Source organism: Geotrypetes seraphini, chromosome 11, assembly GCF_902459505.1.
Source record: "Geotrypetes seraphini chromosome 11, aGeoSer1.1, whole genome shotgun sequence".
NCBI lineage: Eukaryota > Metazoa > Chordata > Amphibia > Gymnophiona > Dermophiidae > Geotrypetes > Geotrypetes seraphini.
In genome coordinates, this window is record NC_047094.1 from 123,828,855 (window position 1) to 123,850,445 (window position 21,591).

At 42.8% G+C, this 21,591-nt stretch overlaps 2 protein-coding genes across 3 annotated transcripts in view; one reads left to right on the forward strand and one right to left on the reverse strand.

Moving 5' to 3' along the window:
- Positions 1–21,591, reverse strand: part of ATP4A (ATPase H+/K+ transporting subunit alpha) — a 160,848-nt gene that overhangs the window by 133,180 nt on the left and 6,077 nt on the right. The gene's annotated exons all lie outside the window — the stretch shown is intronic.
- LOC117345554 (neural cell adhesion molecule 1-like) overlaps positions 2,674–21,591 on the forward strand; it is a 79,981-nt gene continuing 61,063 nt past the window's right edge. Inside the window, exon 1 of one of the 2 annotated variants that reach the window (XM_033914371.1) lies at positions 2,674–2,780. In XM_033914371.1, the coding sequence (XP_033770262.1) occupies positions 2,732–2,780 (49 nt within the window). In that variant the 5' untranslated portion in view covers positions 2,674–2,731. The remainder of the gene's footprint in view (positions 2,781–21,591) is intronic. The other variant, XM_033914372.1, reaches the window with a different exon arrangement.

Genomic DNA, 21,591 nt, shown 5'->3' on the forward strand with positions numbered 1-21,591 from the left:
TGGATGTGGCATGGGCAAGGTGGTGGTGCCGGCATGGGTTGGTGCGTGCTGTTTGCCGGTGTCCGCATTACTCGCAAACTGAGGTTGACTATATATATATTTTGTTTTCATGTACTTTGAGGAACATAAAGGCCAAAAGAGGAATTGGACAAATGTTGAAGGTATATGTTTGATGTTTATCCTAGAGCAGGGGTGGGCAAACTTTTTGACTTGTGGGCCACAATGGGTTCTTAAATTTGACAGAGGGGCTGGACCAAGTGCATCTTTCTATTCCTCCATCTCTCCCATCCCCCTGTGTAGCAGAACCCTTACCTAGCTTCTATCTTTCCCTCCTTCTCTCCTTCCCTCCTTCTCTCCTTCCCTCCCATCCCTCATGCAGCAGAACCCTTGCCAAGTTTCCATCCTTCCCTCCCTCCCATCCCTTGAGCACCCACCTCCGCCGCGCAGCCATAACCCCGCTGACCCTCCATCCTTCCTTTCCATCCATGTGCCGCATTACTGATGACATCATCAGTGATGTGGCAGAGGGAATTCCCCGACGAGAGAAGGCTACAAAGCAGCCTGTTTAGAGTGCTGCCGGCCCGACACTGCTCTGGAGGGAGGTATGTAGAGCTCACGGTCGACGGGGTTTGGATGGTCTGCGGGCCAGACTAAAAAACTAAATGGGCCAGATATGGCCTGTGGGTCATAGTTTGCCTATGTCTGTCCTAGAGATATGACTGCTTGTAAATCAAGAGGCCATAAGCTTGGCTTTGGATATGACGTGTGGTTTACTATCTGAGTGTGTGAGATGCAATGATTAGAGTTATGGCCTTAGCACCCTGACATAGTTGGTTTGACTCCCATTCTGCTCCCTGTGACAGAAGCAACATTAAAAAAAGGATTAAAAGATAAATAAAATATAATAGTGGTGCCAGAATTTCACTGCATACAATTTTAATGAAAAACAGCATAAAATTGCCATTCTAATGATGTCTTAATAATGAGACGCGTTAACGTTATAGATGGTGTGAAGACGTCTATGTGACACCTAAAGGCAATTCTGTAAAGGACGTTTAACTATTTAGATGCGTCTAGACTCCATGAGCATGATTCTCTATAGTACGTCTATGTATTATAGAATTGCACTCAGCATTTTCCCGCTGGACATCTAAATGCTGCCTAACTTTCAGACGTCCTTTACAGAATTTGGCCCTTATTCTCCAGAAACAAAAAAAAAGTTACATAACGTAGTAGATAGAGATGGACAGGAGATCTTTTTCTATAATCCATGACTCAGAACAAGTGAATCAATGTCGCTGCTAATGCTCTCAAGGAGTTTAAAGATAGACAGGGAGGGAGTGGTTGGACAGAAAGTGGGGATGCTGGGCCCACAGATTGGGGAGGGGGGGGGAGAGATGCCAGACAGGGTTTTGGCACCTTCTATCACAGGTACCCTGAGCCAATGCTACACTTGGTCTACAGCAGTGTCTCTCAAACTTTTTGAGCTCCATCACACTAAATGGAGCAAATGTTTTTCGCAGCACATAACATTAGTATTCGCATTCCCGTCACCTGCAACTGAAAGCTAATCACCATCAGGGCCGGATTAAAGGATAGGCCCAGTAGGCACATGCCTAGGGCACAAAAATATCAGGGGGGCCCAGGGCCGACATTAGGGGGGAAGCAAAAAGGGCAGGGGGGCCCCGACTGCCTGAAGGTCAGCTTCTCCTTCCTACTCCCTCTCTGCTCTCTCTCCCGCAACGCAAGGAAACTTAACTCAAGTCGCAGGGCTCTAACTGCACGTGGCAGCTTCCCTTCTTCAAACAGAAAGTTACGTCCTGTTTCGGAGGTGAAGGGAAAGCGGCACGTGCAGTGTTAGAGTTCCTTTAAGCGTCGGGAGCAGCGCAGATCATTCAGCGCGGCTCTCTGTGCTAAAAACCGCTAGTGCAGTTTGTTAAAAGAGGCAGTTAGATTCAGATAATTTATTGGCATGACAATTTTACATGTGTTAACTATATAATACTTTTTGCAGTATCTTCCTTCCCTTTCTCCCTGCTTTGTAACGGTTTCTAAGAATTGAACCTCTTTTTCTCTGCAGAGGATATTTAGGGGTTCATCTCCTATTATTCTTTCCCAGTGGACTCCAGTGCTTTTTATTTTTTTAACATTCTCCCTTTTCTTGATTCTTGATGTTTGCCTTCTGGCATTGACGACTGGTTATTCCAATTCCATATCATTGAAATGAAAAGTGTCAAGAAAAGTCTGGAATAACTTTTTTTCATGGCTCCACATCATTCTCTTCTTGGTTGGGCTGAGAACTTTTCAGCGACCCCTTTTAACTGAAGATTCAGATCACTCACACACATACACAGACAAAATATTTCCTGCACAGAACAGACAGAATTCAGAAGGAAAAGCAACATGTACAGAGATCTGGCATAAACGCCCCTAAGTACCCCTTGTCTAGCCCCCTCCTCAGTGCCAGGGGAAGGGGCTGCAGTAGGCGAGGAGATAGGAGCTGACGCCTGGGTGGTCCCTTGGATGACACAGGAAGGGATGATGTTAACAGAGTGGTGAACGTGCAGAGATCAGGCAGATAAGGAGGGGCTGCAGGAAGGGGTTATTTAGGCTGGTTCCCAGAGGGGACCTATAAAGACCATCGGGCTAAGAAAGCAAAGCCAACAGGTAATCCCGAAATTGCAGCAGAGGGACAAGCAGAGCTCACTACTCGGGGATATTCTGTTACAGGATGGTGGGACTGGCAGGAATCCTTCTAGTGCTCTACACAGCTTCCTCAGGTAAAGGTGGAGAAAGCAAGCATTTCAGTGAAATTAAAAAAAAAAATAAAAATAAGCATAGATTTAATAGTTTTTCAGTTTCAGAAAGTGTTTATTAGATTTTACTAAATGAAGAACTAACAATATTTTTTATATTTTAATTAACCCCTTTTGCAGAAATGGAGGAAACACATTTTTCTTTTGCAATACACTTTTACTTCTTTTAAGACTGAGTAAAATTTTAAAGCTCACAGAACAAGTATTTTTTTCATATATTTTTCAAGCACAATCTTCTATTTCAGTTTTATATATGACAGGCAATTAATTATATTTATATCGACATTCCAAAGCACGTCTGTATCGGGAGAGAAAAACTACCATTAACCCTTTCAGGACCATAAGGATCGTAGGCCAATTTTTGTGGTTTTGACGACATTTTTATGGTAAAAAGGGCTTGCAGATGCCAAAAAATTGATTTTTTTTGTGAAATATCATTATTTTTATTTAAAAAATCACACTTCTGGCTTATGGACAGTGTGGCAAGTGAATCTTCTCGTCAATCTGGCAACGACGCTAATGAATGAATGTCCATGAATGTCCATGAATGAAAACCAGTTTGTTTACATAAAGGCAGTATCATATGGAATCCGTACATATCAAATTTAGAACTGTAGACTATCCCAATCAAAATTTATAGGATTTTAAAGTTATGGGACAAATATGTCCCTTGGTCCTGAAAGGGTTAAATGTGAATTTTAACTTTTTGTAAAATGCAATTTTCTTTTATTGAGACTAACAATTTCCTCAGCATATTATTATCAGATTGAAAACAAAAGCCCACAAGGTTTTATTATTTGATGGATTACATTTTATGCTAGAAAAGTATCTCCTGCAATCTGAGAGTAGACTTTCAGGACCCTGGAAAGATGTGCAGAGCTGGAAGGCTGAGGACTGCCCTTCTGTGTCTGGCTGGGCTTTCAGGATCCCCACACTGACTATGCATGAGATGAATTTGCATATGCCAGGTTTCCAAAAGCATTCAAATTTAACTCGTTCGTTCGTATTCAGTGTGGAGATCCTGAAATACTGGACTGGCTGTACGGTCCCCGACAGGTTTGGGGAGCCCTGGTTCGAGAAACAAGGACAAGAGAGACAAATTCTTTCTGGAAAATAAAAGGTTTTGTTCTCTATTTTCCATCTGGAAAGAAGGAAGAAAGAGCATGAGGTAGAAACACAGAGAGGAAGCTGTTCAAGAGAAAGTGGGAGAAAGAAAAAAAGGAAGGATGGATGAGTGTAAGAGGCAAGTTAGTGAAGAAAGGCAGTGTGAGGCATGGGGAGATGGGAGAAAAAGGAAAACTGTGCAAAAGACCCCCGGGAATCTCTTGGTGAATTCTAAGCAGCCTTGCTTCTTCTATTTGGAGAAATTCAGTGATTGTCTTGTAAAACATTTTTGGACCTCCTTGAGTATGTTTGTTTGTTGGGGTGGGGGGGGGGTTAATTATTTACTTTCTTATCCAAACTATGGGGCTCATTTTTAAAATAACAAAAAGATCCCATTGTTCAAAGCATAAGGTATTTTTAAAAAAAAGAAGGGAGGAAAAGGATCTGAGAGACCTGCTTGGTGACAGGGAATAAACCTCAGCCAAGTCTGACAAGGTTCCACGTTTCATTCATTGATCCTGAAAAACCTCCCCCTTCCTTTTTCATTCTATTTCTGTTATATTTATTATGATTCTTTCTCCTTTTAATATAAATGTTTATAAAATCTTCTCCATTGACTCTTCTCTTAAAACTATATTCATTTGAATTAATGTTCAATCTATCTTCAAAATTTACTTATCTCAAATGTTGCAGGCAGCCACAGCCGATGGGACCCGTTTTACCAGAATTGCTGGCTTTCTCAAGGGTTCACATAGGCTGCTGCATGTTTATTCAACAGTTTTCAGTCACTAGGCTTCATGCTGAATATAGCAGGGATGGCATCCAAGTACCGATAATCAAAACCAACTTTCTGGATGTGCAGCAGCAATTCTAAGCTGCTGTCCAGAGAGCAAAGAGGTATGTTATGGGTGGGAATTGGTCGAGCTTCAACCTGGATGTACCCCAGCCATAATCAAAGCTTTCCTAGAGGGAACTTAAACGCTGGCAGTTAGACCTGTTTGAGTTGCATCTAAGTTCCACAAAGGTGCCCAAACTGACAAGAAGAGCACTGGAAGATTTAAGGCATGACCTCCCCCCCCCCTTTACTCCCCCAGTGGTCATGACCCCCTCCCACCACCCAAAAAGAGAAAAAACCCCCACAGTAGGCTTTACATCAGCTGATCACGGCAGGAGAAATCCGCATCAGCTGAGCCAATTTCAAGGATTCCTGGTGGCTCAGCTGATGGGGATTCCCCCTGCAAGGATCTGCTGAGCCATGGAGCTCTACACCCCTCCCCTGCCATCCCCCCTCACATCTCCACATTGCCCTGATATCCCCCACATCCCCCCTCACATCCCAACATCCCCCGAAGGGGTCAAATTTGTCCCTGTGTCATTCTCTAGTTTGGATTTATACATACATGTTGGAAAACAAACATGCACTTAATCCAGAAAATTTGGTGCCAAAGAGAACTGTGAATGTAAATGCTTAAACGCCACTTGTTAGTGTTGGAAATTTGCAGGTACCCGCAGTGGGAAGAATAACATGTGCACCATTTACACAGACTCTTAGTTATAAAAACTACCCTTTAAATAAAGAAAAAATTGAACCCTAATTATAAAGCTTCATTTTCTTAGTGCTTATACTTTAGAATGATTATATTCTAGGCTTTGTGTATGTTGATGGCTCTGAAATGAGTCTTATTTCACTAGTCCTGAAATCTGCATAAATAAAGGCTAGCAATGGTGCCAGCTTTTTACTCGACTTAGGGGGATCCTTTCCTAAAAGCCATGTTAAGAGGTTTTGTGGAGTTTTCACAGTTAGCATGCGGTAAACCAGGTGTTAAATGCTTTATATCTCAGAGATCATGACGTGGCATTTGACAGTTAATGTGTTGCACTTATTGTGCTGGATGGAATATCTAAGTGCTTCTACATTAGCTGTGAGCAGGTACCACAATCTGCAATAAAAAATAGTGGAAATACCTCTCACTAAGGGACCACATTAAATTTGCAGGTCATCCTTGACAAAGACCTCATCTTCCATCAACAAATTAGTGCAGTTACGCAGAAATGTTTTCATAAGCTTAGGCTCATCCGTTCTATCTCTTCTTTTCTTGATCTCCCCTCTATCAACATCCTGATTCACTCTCTTGAAATTTCAACCATAGACTACTGCAATACTCTATATCAAGGTATAACCCAGAAAGAAATCTGTTGCTTACAACTATTGCAAAATACTGCTGTTAAATTAATTTATCATGCAAAAACATTTGACCATGCTACTCCTCTCCTCCGTAAAGCACATTGGTTACCCATCACTCATCACCTCACCTAAAAAATGCTCCTCCTCACCTTTAAAACAAAAAAGTCTAACCAACCGGCATTCATTGACAAACTACTGATCCCAAACTCATCATCCAGGGCCCTTCGATCCAACAACCAAAACCTACTTTCAATACCATCAATACGCGAACTGTTCTGCAATACCACTTGCAAATCCACTTTTTCAGTCACTGCCCCCTCTCTGTGGAATGCCCTTCCATTAGATCTTTGATTAGAGAACTCTCTTGAAAAATTTAAATGTAAACTTAAAACTTTTCTCTTTAAAGACGCCTCTACTCTTTAGTATCAGCTCTCGCTTCTGAAACCCTTAATTCTCATGAAGTCTTTTGGAAAACAACACACTGATTTGCCCTGAAACACCAAAACGCTTCTCTTGAAGCGATCCCCACCCTAATGTATCACTATTCTCCATTTACCTCCCCTTTTTTTATTAATTTTACTTTGATGTATTTAAAAACTTCCCCTCCCCTACTTCCCTTTTGTTCCACATACGTCAATGTGAACTTGTCTAGTATTTTAAATATTTGCTAAGAGGAGAGTGTGGCGCAGTGGTTAAAGCTACAGCCACAGCACCCTGGGGTTGTGGGTTCAAACCTACGCTGCTCCTTGTGACCCTGGGCAAATCACTTAATCCCCCCATTGCCCCAGGTACATCAGATAAATTGTGAGCCCACCGGGACAGACAGGGAAAAATGCTTGACTACCTGAATAAACCCATGTAAACCGTTCTGAGCTCTCCTGGGATAATGGTATAGAAAACTGAATAAATAAATATTGCTTTCAATTGCTTTTTAATTTCTTTTTGTAATCTCATTATATTATACACCATTTAGACACTTGTTTTCATAGATGATATATCAAAAATAAAGAAATTTGAACTAGAAACTTGAAACCACACTGTAGAATCTCATGTTAAACCGTGGTAATGCAAATCTTATTGCAGTTTGGTAGAAGGATCCCTAAATACACATAACTAGTTTTCTAGCATTGTGCGCCCTTCATCAAGTCAATGCAAAATCACTAATTTGATAGGAGTTAGGTTCTGGGAAACTAGCCAGAAATAAGTTAATCCAATAAAATGTATTGTTTAAACTTGTTTTCACCTTTATATCTTGTGTCCAAAAGGACCAGGAGGGCAACTCCATTGCTCTATTGGAAGGGTCATTTTTAAAAGTCATTTACCAGTTAAAATGGCTACTTACCGTATTTTCACGCAGATAACGCGCACCCGTGTAAAACGCGCACACGGGTATAGCGCGCAGAAACCACGATTTTATGTACAAAAACTTTTGTATACCGCGCTCACGAGTATACCGCGCATGCTGCCCGACTGTCCTTTCGCCCGCCCCGACTCTCCTCTGGCCACCCCGACTCTCCTTTCGCCCTCCCCGACTCTCCGTGCGCTGTCCCGACTCTCCGTTCACCCGCCCTGACTTTCCGTGCACTGCCCCGACTCTCCGTGCGCTGTCCCGACTCTCCGTTCACCCACCCTGACTTTCCGTGCACTGCCCCGCCTCTCCGTGCGCTGTCCCGACTCTTCTTTCGCCCGCCCTGCCCTGCTCCCAGCTCTGTAAGCATGCGCAATGGTCTGAGCATGCTTGCCGCTTAGTTTTCACCAAGGCTGTTTTTCTGGTGGTGTGCTTTTCACCACGTGGCTGTGGCCCCCCTCTATCTGGCCTTGTAATTTGCCCAGTGAATACTATTTTGACTATACAACAGCATCTCCCGTCTGTCCGGCCAACTACCAAAGGTACGGGGAAGGGGGGTGGGGGTGTCGTGGGGGTCGGCCAGGGGGGTCGCGGGTCGGCTGGGGGGGCGGTCGGAGGTTCTTGGGGGGGGGGCGGTCGTTGGAGGGAGGGGGGTTTGCGTCGAGGGCAGGAGGGCCTGGGATCCCTCCTGCCCATAATGTAGTGCGGGGTGGGGGTAGGGGGTCGCCGTGGCCAGGAGGGTTTGGGCTCCCTCCTGGCCCGATATTGTCGGGGAGTTGGGGAGTCGGCCGGGCAAGAGGGCTTGGGCTCCCTCTTGCTCCGATCGTGGATGCGGGTGCGGGTGGGAGCGCGTGCGAGCGGTCGTTCGGGGTGGGGGTGCGAACGGTCCTGCTGGGGGGGGTGAATCGGGCGTCGGGCGGGGTGGGAACTATGTAAAAAAATTTTTGTATACCGCGCTCACGCGTATAACGCACGAGGGGTATGCGCAGTAGGTAAAAACGCGTATAACGCGCGCGTTATATGCGTGAAAATACGGTATATGGACGAAAGGGCTTTTTGAAAATTGTACATTCTATGGAAAAACACACATACCCCCTCTTCTACGAAACTGCGCTAGCAGTTTCTAGCGCGGGGAGCCGTGCTGAATGGCCTGCGCTGCTCCCGACGCTCATAGAGTTCCTATGAGCATCGGGAGCAGCGCACAGCTCTCTGCCCTCGAAACTGCTAGCGCAGTTTCATGGAAGAGGGTAATAGCTTGACCTATGTTTTTATGCAGACATTCCCAGGGTGGGGTTAGTTCAGGGATGGCAGTGATATGAGTCGTTTTGTATTTTCAAAAACATGTGCAGTATGTTTCATAGGAAAAGCAGGTGTAAATGTTGTTGGTATTTTGTTCTCCCTGTAAGAGCTGGTGCAGAATCTACAGATAAAAATATCCAAGAACTTTGCATTATAAGGTAATTTTGAAAACGGCTTTTTTAAGCAGCGAATTAAAAATGGTCTCTCATTTCTTACAGAAAACTACATACACAAGGTCAAGTGTTGCAACAGTAATATTTTGTACTGAAAATATGCAATAAAACAACAGTCCAAGCAAACTAGCCCAAAACAGTCAAATGAACTGAAAAAAAGTTGTCAATAAAAATACTCGTATATCACTTTCAGACAAATTCTATAAATGGCGCCTACATTAGGCACCATTAGGCACCCTAATTGCAGCTGTCTAGTGATGCCTAAGTTCATGATCTGTGCCTAACTTTTATTTTTTAATTGGCTTATTTGGCATGGTAATTGACCACGCCAGTTTTCAGCCAATCCCAAAAAAATTTTAATTAAACAATTTAAGAGTTTGGCGTCAAACTCTTAGGACACCTAACGATGCCTATCTCACACAGGTGTGATTAGTGGTGGAGAATAGGCTTGGTTGAGTTAGGCATCCATAAGAAAACAAAGAATTGTGGAGAATCGATGTCCAAGCTGATGACTTTATTAGAACAAACAATATATTTCTAGAGGTTCCGGCCCTAAATGTATTTATGTAGATTATTTGTTTGTTCTAATAAAGCCATCAACTTGAACATCGATTCTCCACAATTCTTTCTTTTCTTGTGTGCACTCTTTGTGGAGTGAATAGGGTCAATTTCTTTTGTTGTATCATTAGGCATCCAACATAGATGTCACCAACTTAGGCAAGTAAAAAGCTGGCCTAATGAAATGGCGCCTATGTCTAGGATGCTTAGTGTGCCTATGCTTGCTTGGGTGCCTACAGGTGAGATTCTTTAAGCAGCGTCTAGCATTTGGGCTGCAAAGACCTAAAGGAACGGTACAGTTTAAAGGGTGAAGAACTTATGTGCATGACAGAAGAATGGGATTTGGGTGTGATTGTATGTGATGATCTTAAGGTGGCCAAACAGGTTAAAAAGGTGATGGTAAAAGGTAGAAGGATGCTAGTGTGCATAGGAAGAGGTATGGCCAGTAGGAAAAAGGAGGTATGGATGCCCCTGTATAAAACTCTGGTGAGACCTCATGTGTACAATTCTGGAGACCGCACCTTCAAAAAGATATAAAAAAGGTGGTGTTGGTCCAGAGGAAAACTACTACAATGGTGCGTGGTCTTCATCATAAGGCCTATGGAGACAGATGTTAAAGATCTCAATATTTTTACTTTGGAGGAAAGGCGGGAAAGGGGAGAAATGATAGAGATGTTTAAATACCTACATGGCGTAAATGCGCATGTCGAGCCTCTTTCATTTGAAATGAAGCTCTGGAATGAAAGGACATAGGATGAAGTTGAGAGGTGATAGGCTCAGGAATAATAATAATAAATTTATTTTTATATACCGCCATACCCTGGACTTCCATGCGATTCACAACAATTGGATAAGATACAAACAATACAAGTTATTTAAAAAGACAGCAATTAAAGGCAGCTGAAGAAAAGAAATACATAATTTATAAAATGCATACAGTATATAAGAATGTGGAGAATTTTACGTAGCAAGATAAAAATAGAAAAAAGAATTAAGGCCCTAGCCTATTAAATAATTGAGTTTTTATCTGTTTTCTAAAGTCCAGGTCGGAAGTGGCTTCTAACACACACTGGGCAAGCCAAATATTTAATTTAGCTGCCTGAAAGGTAAAAATTCTTTCACAAAACCTTTTGTACTGGCAAAATTTAACTGAGGGTAGGCGAACAAATGTAATCTTCAAGAGCTCTTATTTGTATAATTCAAATTAAAATGGGAGATTAAGTAACTCGGAAGCACACCAAATGTTATTTTATAACAGAAGCGCGAAAACTTAAACAGAACTCTGGATTCAAATGGCAGCCAATGAAGCTTTTGATAGGAAGGGGTGATATGTTTCCATTTCTTTAGGCCATAAATAAGGCGGACAGCTGTGTTCTAGACCAGTGTTTTTCAACCTTTTTACACCTATGGACCGGCAGAAATAAAAGAATTATTCTGTGGACCGGCATCGGTCCGTGGACCGGCGGTTGAAGAACACTGGGCTAACTCTTGGGCCAGACCCCGCCCATCTCTACCCAATCTCCACCCCAGACCCCGCCCCCATACTAGTACTAATTGCACCTTGCACATCCCGTGCCTCATCTGGAAGCCTTCCCTCTGACGTTGCAATGTCAGAGAGAAGGCTTCCGGTTCAGGCGCAGGACGCGCGCAGAAGCCATTGCCCGTGTCTTTGTGCACTGAATCAGTTAGGAAGAGGGAGCTGGCTCAAAGATAACGCCACTTCGATCGCACCATGGACCGGCGGTTGAAGAACACTGTTTTGGGCCTGATGCACGTGCTGGCCCTGTGGACCGGCACTGGTCCATGGACTGGCGGTTGAAGAACACTGGGCTAAGTCGTGGTCCAGACCCCGCCCATCTCTACGCAATCTCCACCCCAGCCCCCGCCCCCATCATAGTACTAATTGCACCTTGCATGTCCCGTGCCTCATCTGGAAGCCTTCCCTCTGACGTTGCAATGTCAGAGAGAAGGCTTCCGGTTCAGGCGCAGGACGCACGTAGGAGCCACAGCCCGTGGCTTTGTGCACTGAATCAGTTAGGAAGAGGGAGCTGGCTCGAAGATAACGCCGCATCAATCGCACCGTGGACCGGCGGTTGAAGAACACTGTTTTGGGCCTGATGCAAACGCTGGCCCTGTGGACCGGCAGGAAATGTCTGTGGACCGGCACTGGTCCATGGACCGGTGGTTGTAGAACACTGTTCTAGACCATCCTTAAATTTCTAATAATTTTCTTGGGAGCGCCTACATAAATAATATTGCAATAATCAAGAATACTCAGGATAGAAGATTGGACTAGTAGACGAAAGGAAACTTTGTCAAAATATTTTTTAATAGTATGGAGTTTCCAGAGCACTGAAATACTTTTCTTAAACACTAAATCAGAATGCTTTTCTAATGTAAGATGTTTGTCCAAGGTTACTCCTAGTTTTTTTTTTGAGATTGTTCAATATTGTAATTCAACCCATTTACATGCATCGTGGTTGCCCTGATTTTATCATTAGAAGCTGCTAAAAAGAATTTGGTCTTTTCTTTACTTAATTTTAGTCTGAAAGCAGACATCCAGAGTTCAACCTGACTTAGAATGATTGATAAGGAATTTATAAGTTCAGATATAAGAGAGCTTAGTGGGATAACAATAGTAATTTCATCTGCATAGATAAAGAATTTAAGCTTTAAACTCTGTAAAAGGTTGCCCAATGAAACAAGATAGATGTTAAACAGGGTAGGAGACAAAGGGGAGCCCTGAGGTACTCCGCAAGAATTTTCCCAACCATAAGAAAGATTATCGTCTTTTAGCACCTTGTAAGATCTTTTCCCCAGGAACCTTCGGAACCAATTCAGGACATTGCCTGAGATTCCGATGGATTCTAAACAGTCCAAAAGAATAGAATGGTCCACCAGGTCAAATGCACTGCTTAGGTCAAGTTGCAAAATTATAGCACTTGAACCTGAGCTGAAAAGCGAGTGCAAGTGATCAATCAGTAAAGCTATGACTGTTTCCGTGCTGTAGCCTGCCCTAAAACCGGATTGGTTGTCATGAAGAATATTGTATTTCTCCAGATAGGTAGTAAGTTCAACATTTACTAAACCTTCCAGTATTTTGGTGGCCAAGGGAATACTGGCAATAGGTCTAAAATTGGTGTGATCATAATATGACTATGTTCCACTGGGAATTTTCCTAAGGATAATAACGAATTAAAGTCGGGCCTTACCAATCAGGAGCTGCGTGTCAAAGCAGCTCCTGATTGGTGAGGCCCGACTTTAGTACAGGAAAAGGCGGTCGGAGCATACAGTGAGTGATTTCCTTCACTAGCCGGCATTCTGGCTGCCCTCTCCTGCCTCTCCAGCTGTCCTCTCCTGGTCAGCGGTTCGCGGTCGGAAAATACCATGAATGACCGGGACCGCGAACCGCTGACTGCAAATTTACGGGGGAGCACTGTATCTGTGCCAGCAAATACACATGCACTGCTGCAGGTATTTTAGAGAAGGCTCTGTTCCAGCAGAATCTTTTCTAAAATTTTGCTGGAACTGAGCACATCCTGATCTCTACATTCTATGCAAATTGAGCCTCGGAACACACCTAGCCAGTCAGGTTTTCAGGATACCCACAATGAATTATACATGAGATAATTTTACATACAATGGAGGTAAAGCATGTAACTTTAGCTCATGCATATTCTTTGTGGATATCTTGAAAACCCGACTAGCTAAGTGTGTCCTGAAGATTGGGTTGAGAATGCCTGGTTTAGACTTTGAACAAGCACACAACAAAGAGGCAAGTGAAATGTCTAATTCCAACCAATATTGTTACATTTATTAGTCCAGAAGATTGTCCAACCCAGAGAAGCAATCTCTTCTGTTGTGGTCCCAACTAGGATCCCAGTTTTCAACGTCTGACATGCTGACACAGTGTTTTATCTAGTAGATACATTTTACCAGTACCTCACTGGTCCCCTGAGGAAGGCACTTGCTGAAACTGGGTTCCTAGTTGGGACTACAACAGAAGAGATTGCTTCTCTGGGTGGACAATCTTATGGACTAATAAATGTAGCAATATTGATTGAATTTAGACATCTCACTTGCCTCTTTTTTGTGTGTTTGCTCTATTACCTTTCGAGGCAAGTCTTTTGCTTTTCTGGTTTAGACTTTGAACCATTTTGATAGAGCTTCTCTGAAGTGGCTCCAGCCTTTGGGAGTAACATACTTGAGATCTAGAGACAGTATTATTGCTGAGAACTCACCATTACCCCTGGCAGGAATGTAACTAACTTTTCAGTGCTGAAGTTCAAATTCCAGGACCCCCAAGGCAGAAATTTTGCAGAGGGCCCCCCAGAGCAAATGATGAATTAGGGGTTGCCCCTCTCTGATCTGGAATGATTATTTATTTATTTGGTTATTTGGTATATCACCATTTGACAGGTATACAAAATATAACAAAAATATTTGCAGACATGCACACAGCAAACAAAAAAGGTCAGTGACCATGAACCTCATGAGGCTGGGACAGTCCAGAAGAGGTGCTGTGAGAGGACATCCAAAAAGAGAGAGAGATCTTCACTGGTAAGAATTTGCTGGGAAATTTCTTTTAAATTTGGGGAAAGGTAGCCTTACAGTTAAATAGGTAAGCTCAGAGACTTTATTTTAAATATTCTGTTCACTTAAAAAAGGAGTTTAAGGGATAGCTTTTCTGCATTACAGTTACATAGACTAGCAATTAAGGGGGCTTTTACAAAAGTTACTAAAAGAGGTATCAGTATAAAGCACAGCTGATAGGCACAGAAAGCCCCAGTTTATACTTTAATTCCTTCTCACCCACCACACCTATAGTCTGATCTTTCATTTAGCTGCCCTTGAACCAATTAGGAAGCTATAAATTTAACCCCCCCCCCTCCTTATTACGAAGCCACATTAGGGTTTTTTTTAAAAATTGCTAGCCGCAGAGGTAAAAGCTCTGTCATTCACAGAAGTCCTATGAGCATTGGAGCTTTTACCACTGTGGTCAGCGATAAAAAACCCTAACGTGGCTTCATTAAAAAGGGGGTGGGGTAATCAGGGCATCTCTGTTAGCCAGTAATTAGCACTTAGAAATACAGTCTATTTGGATCCTAATATTAAAATTAATAATAATAAAAACTAAATATTATTATAGCCTAATCTTAGGGGACTTTATTTTACATATTCCCAATCCCTTAGCAACTTAAGTAAGCTATCAAGCAGCAGTTCAGCAGCGAGATGAGGGCTATCCAGTTTTTGCACGCGATGCAAAGAGCTCCTAGCAGCACTGAGAACAAGTCTGATCTCCGGAGGCTAAAATAGCAGACTTGGAGGGGCTGAAGCAGACCGAGAGGTTTACAGAGGATGCCTAGAGGGACACAGTAGAGAAACCCCACCTCCAACCTGTCAACCTCTGTGCTGCAATGAAGGAGAAAGGTCTCCTGAAGGGAGATCATTACTGTGGAGAGGTAGGAAGTGATCCAGTAGCCTGGATCTGCACTCTAAGGGATGCAACATCCTCATGTATCTAGGATGCAACTCCAGGGGCTTCTGCCCAGAAGGAAATGGTTAAGAAGGCTGTTGTAATTGGAGTTTCAGTCCATTTGCATTAGATAGTTGAGTGGCTGTTGAGGATCGCTTGGTCACTTGTCTGCCTGGTGCAAAGGTGGCAGACCTCGCACATCATCTAGATAAGATTTTAGACAGTGCTGGGGTGGAACCTGCTGTCTTGGTACATGTGGGTACATCAACATTGGTATTAACATTTTAACATAGATATATCACTTGAAATTCTACAATTAATCTTATCAAATTAAATTTATCTCCTTCCCTCCCATCCTTTTATATTTCATAAAAACATTTTCCAATAATAAATACCCCCTCCCCCCGCCCAATTTCCATTTGTACTAATCAGGGAAGAAAAATATATACTCATGCTTTACAATAATCTGATAATGGCTTCCACACATCCTGAAATTTATTTTGAATGGCTAATGTTCTTTCCATTTTATAAATATGACATACTGAATTCCATCAAAAACTAAATTTCAATCTATTCCAACTTTTCCAATTAAGTGTTATTTGTTGTATGGCAACTCCTGTCAAAATGAGCAATAATTTATTATTTGCAGAGGATATTTGACTCTTAGCTCTCATCTCCATGCCAAATAATATTGTATCATAGGATAATGCCACACGATTTTCTAATAAACTATTTATTTGACTCCAAATTGATTTCCAAAATTCCATAATAAACGGACAATAGAATAATAAATGGTCTAAAGTCCCTGCTTCAAGATGACAATGCCAACATCAATCAGACTTAGAACTATTTTAGAAAGATGGGCCTCACCTTAACCAGGATAGAACCAGGCTGTTGGCATCAACATTTAAAAAGGAGATAGAGCAGTTTTTAAAATAGAAACTAGGGGAAGGCTGACAGTTGTTCAAAATAGCATGATTCAGAAAAAGATATCTTTATTACCAAAACAGGGACGATAGGGCATCCTGATAGCGAGGTTGCAATAGAGACCATAGTAGACCAGGTGTCTTCAAATACAGAGCAAATAGATTTTAAAGATTGCAAATTATTTCTGTATTTTGTAGGAATAGCATACATTGTTTGAAATAGCTGTAAGCAAATGCAAGAAGCCTAAGAAACAAGATGGGAGAGTTAAAATATATTGCACTTAATGAAAAGATAGATATAATAGACATCTCTGAGACCTCATGAAAGGAAGATAACCAATGAGACACTGTTATACCAGGCTACAAACTGTATCTCAATGATAGGGTGGATTGAATTGGTGGAACCCTTGAATCATCAAATAGACTAAAAATTATGCAGGACACAAAACACACCTTAGAATCCCTAAGGACAGAAATGTGTAAACCGGAGAAGGATAGAGATAGGAGTGTACTAACACCCAACTGACAAGGATGAACAGACAAATACAGAAATTATATCAGAAATTAGGGAGGCTAACAAACTGGGTAAAGCAAAAATAATGGGTGACTTCAACTACCAAATTAATAGGGAAGAGTATGTAAAATCACCAAGTAACAAAATTCATAATAAATATATCTATAGAACCCCCCACTCAGTACTGCCAAATAATCACTCACAAATAGAGGAAATACACCACCGCAATTATATACCACACACTAAGGGCTCCTTTTATGAAGGCGCGTTAGTGGTTTAACGTGTGTAATAGCGCACAATAAACCGCTAGCCGCTACCGCCTCCTCTTGAGTAGGCAATCGTTTTTCGGCTACCGCAGGGGTTAGCGCGTGATTAAAAGTCGCACGCACTAAAGCTGCTAACGTGGCTTCGTAAAAGGAGCCCTAAATTCAAAACAGAAACCGAAGAAAAAGGAGCACAAGAGAACCAGAAAAGAAAAGAAAAAAAACGTGGAGAAAAAGCCTCAGTTCAGCTTCATGGGCTCAAAAACTCCACTTTCTCTCAAATGGGCTTCGTTTTTCTGAATCAAAATGTTCACTGAATCAAATATCAGTGGTAGCCACTCCCCAGTTGGAGATTGAAACATCCAAAAGTCTTGGAAAATGCAGGGAAAGTTCAAAAATCACTAACAGGCATAGATGACTTCAACTACCCCAATATTGACTGAGTATCAGGGTATGCTAGGGAGATAAAATTATTGGATGAAATCAAGGACTGCTTTATGGAGCAGCTCATTCAGGAATCACAAGAGGTGAAACAATTCTAGACCTAGTTTTTGGTGGAGTACATGATTCAGTGCAGGAGGTAATGGTGCTGGGGCCATTTGATAACAAAGATTCATCCCTGTCCCCTCACCATCCTGGCAGTGAAGAGAATACTCGGCATGCTTTCCCTACTTATTCACATGTAGTTTATACTACTCTGAATAAAATTCAGATACTGGATGTTTAGTGCAGCTTACAAAGAATACTACTCCCCCCTGCAGGGATTCAAGACAAGGTTGGATAAGTTCCTACTGGAACAGAACATGTACAAGTAAGGCTAGACTCAAATAGGGCACTGGTCTTTGACCTAAGGACCGCCGCGTGAGCAGACTGCTGGGCACGATGGACCACTGGTCTGACCCAGCAGCGGCAAATCTTATGTTCTTATGTTCCCTGTATGAGCATCACTGTTTAAAAAAAGGGGCTTCTCCTTAACTCTCTTTGTCCATTTGTCATTTTTTTCTCCTTTTCCTTTCAGTTTTTCCTACTATAAAGTTTTCAATGTCTCCTTTTTTCACTGTCTACATACAGTTTGCCATTTCTTTCCCTTGCTCTGGCTCTCCTATTTGACATCCTCAGTCCTCTTTCTCCACCCCCACCTCCACATTCAGCATTTGCCCCCTCTCTTTCCCTCTTTCATTTACTGTGTACCTTCTTTCTGCCTCCACTTCCATCCAGTGCCTGCCTTCTCTCTCTCCAATACCATTCAGTGTGTCTGCCCCCTCCCCTTAAATCCAGCATGTCTGTCCCCATGTCCCACTTTTACCCAGATTCTGCCTTCTCTCCTTCATCCATGTCTGTCCCCCACCCCTTCCATCCAGTGTCTGTCCTCCTCTCTCCCTTGTATCCAGACTCTGCCTCCTCTCCCCTCCTACATCCAGTGCCTGTCCTCCCACCTCCCCTTCCATCCATCATGTCTGTCTCCCTATCTCCCCTTTTATCTAGCATGTCTGGCATCCCTCTCTCCTTCAGTGGCATAGCCAGACAGCCAATTTTGGGTGGGCCTGAGCCCACAGTGGGTGAGCACAAAGCTTGCTCTGCTCCACCCTACCCATCACTCTCTTTCGCTCCTGCATCCATCTCTCTTTCCACCTGATGTGTATCTCTCCCTCCCTCTCATACATCCCCATGTTCAACATATCACTCTCTCCCTCCCTTGTACCCTTGTTCCATCTCTGTTCTCCCTTCCCCCATGCAGCATTCTCTCACTTTCTCTGTCATGCCCAACATTTCTGCCTCTCTCCCACTATCCACCATCTCTCTTCTCCTCTCTTGTGCCATGGGTCAAACATCTCTCCCTTCTTCCCTTCCAAAATAATTTTTAACATTTCTTCCTCTCTCCTCATGCACCCCTATTCCCCAACATTTCTCTCTCTCTTGCCCCTCTTCTTATAGTATCTCTCCCTCTCCTCTACCCCACATGTAACATTTTCCCTTTCTTGCCCCTCTCCACCCTTTTGCGGTATCTCTCCCTTTCTCTCCTCCACCCTACCCCTTTGCAGTATCTATCTCTTCTTCCCTTTGATCCCATGTTCTATAATCCTCCTTCTCTTGTTCTCTCAACTCTCCCCCACCACACTTACAGCTAACTTTCTCTCTTGCTAGTGTCAGGAGAGCAGATTAGGCTCCTGCACCTCCCTCTCTTCACTCTCCGGTTTCAATGGGTCAGAGTCAGTGGCAGTGATTTCTACAGGCTGCCTGCTGATAACCCGGAAGCCTTTCCTCTGCCATGTCCTGCCCAGCAGAAACAAGCCGCATGAAGTTTCAGCAGCCATTTTGAAAATCTTTGGACTGGTGGCGGCAGCTCTAGCAGGGGCAGGGGCAAGAAAGAGTTGGGCTCTTTCCTGACACTGAAGAAGCCACTAGATCATTAGGGATATTAAAAGGTAGGCTAGGAGAGGATGCCCTGGATCCCCATTGCCACGATATTACTGTAGCAGCGGTTCTCATTCATGCAATATCACCATAGAACGCTCTACCACTACCACGGTAATACCAACCAAAATGGTCAACTCTTTCCTGTCAGCTCACCTGCCCAACTAACCAGCCAGCAGCAGAAAATTTTTCCACACCAGCATCGGGGAAGCAGGTTGGGCATTTACACTCTCTTTACCCTACACATGTGCATTCTAGAACACTAAACATACCTTATATCTACATTTATCCTACCTATTTATATTATAATACATTCAACATCTCTGTGCCCCGCCCTCTATGACAACTTCCTGTTTCCACTGGGATGGGTAGAGGAGAGAAGCACTGGGGTCAGCGGCAGGGCTGTTCTGTGAATTACTTCCACCACTGACAAATCTAAAGGTAGACGCCAGGGGATGGGAAGGAAAAAAATATCAATCGGGGGGGAGGGGAAGTAGGTGAAAGTATTAGATGCTGGGAAGGGGAGCGACAGAGAGTGCTGAGCTGGCAGCAATATGCCGTTCCCTCAAGAGTGCCACCTGAGGCCACCTTCTCAGTTGTCCTCATTATAGGATCGCCCTTGGCAGGGGGGATTCATTAGATGAGCTAAACTAGGGTTGATCAACCTCAACCTTTGCCGTTGGGTTTTCAGGATTTCCATAATGAATATGCATGAGATCTACAGTATATGCATACAATGGAGCAGTGCATGCAAATAATCTGACCTTAGAACTGAATGCAGGACAGGCAATTTTCCTGCGTATTCAGAGCCCTGAAGAAACGATAACCGTATCGTGAAATGTGGGCCATCGTCAGCTTTTTCACTACAGTGGCAACACTCGAGAATTCATATCAAAGCAAAAATAAGCCAGATAGCACAATTAACATAAGTTCATCCTATATAAACCATAGACAATAAATGAAAACAGCATAATAACATACAACAACTCAACCTCAAAATGCCTGTCCCAAGCAACCAGTAACAATGATGCAGCTGCTAAAGAATGGAAAATGACAGAATCACAAAGATTCACATTTGACAGTCCTTGACACATCTCATAAGCACAGGAAGCTTAGTCCAATTAAAAGGACTTATCATCAACCAAGCTCTATTTCTAGCCTTAACTTTACACAAATGATGAAGCAAAGGCTTTTTTTTTTTTTGGCTTGTTTTAACAGATTGGTAAGGTAAGCTCAGAAGTTCTGTTTAGATTGTAAGCTCTTTAGAGCAGGGACTGTCTTCTTTGTGACTCTGTACAGCACTGCGTATGTCTGGTAGTGGTATAGAAATAATTAATAGTACCAGTAGTGGTGCTTTTAACACATAAAATCTTGTATACTGGAATCCTAGTACTTTGACTAAGGCTCTAATAGCATACAGCCCCTCCAGATGTGTCCTTTCTCAGAATATCTAATTCTACTAAAATAAGAATCTTCCATCATCAATTATGGAGGACATATGTTAAACCGCTTGTTCATACCTAGGGTCAACTCTTTGGAGCTTATTTCCTCCTCCTCTCCAGGAAGAAACCTGATATTGAAGATTACAAAACAGTTTGAAATCCTTCTTCCTTGCCCATGCTTTTTAGCAGTGGCATTGCTGCTTGTGCTGGTTGGGGACTCTGGTGACATGAATACTCTGTTGTTATTATTCTGTTTGATATTATCCTACTGATTTTGTCCTATAGTTCTGTTTGGTTTTAGAGTATTGCATAGTCATATTTTTATGGTCGTTCAATCAGTAGTTTATATCTATTTATTCTTTGTGTATGTTTCTTTGACCATTTGTCTTTGATGATCTTTGTTCATTTTATGTCTCTGTTATTCATTGCACTTATTGTATTGATTGTAAACTACTTTGTTGTACTTGATGAAGGGTGGTGTTTCAAGCTCTGAATAAACTAAACATTGGTCATTAGCGGTCTCACTGTTGCAAACGGGAGATGTACAGCCAGCCAATGTCATAGTATCAGGGTCAGCCTATGCAGCTGGCAATGGGAGTTGGGGCAGGTCTACTCTCTGGTCAGTCTTTTTTCCCATCCTTCTCCCTCCATTCTCATTCATCCCTCACCTAATTTCATTTGTCGTAGTTTTGAGGGATGTAGGTGGAAAGTGGCTAATGCTGAATTGACCCTTCTCACTCTTTGCCACCCCCCCTTCCCAAATTAAGTGTTCACGGAGTATCCTAATAGTTAGAGCATTGGACTGAAAATCAGGGAATTCAACATTGATGCTAAACCCACAACATCAGGGTGCTTAGGCGGCAAGTTCTAACCACTAGGCCACTCCCCCCCCCGATTTTTAGGTGTCATTTATGGAACTCCTCCCAATTTGTATAGTTATTTGACTTGTTTATTGACTGTCTGGCTTATTCTTGCTGTACACTGCCTTGGTTGAATTTCTTCAAGAAGACAGTAAATCCAGAATCAATCCCAAGGTTGTTTTCAACATGTCCAGCCATCTGATTACAGGTCA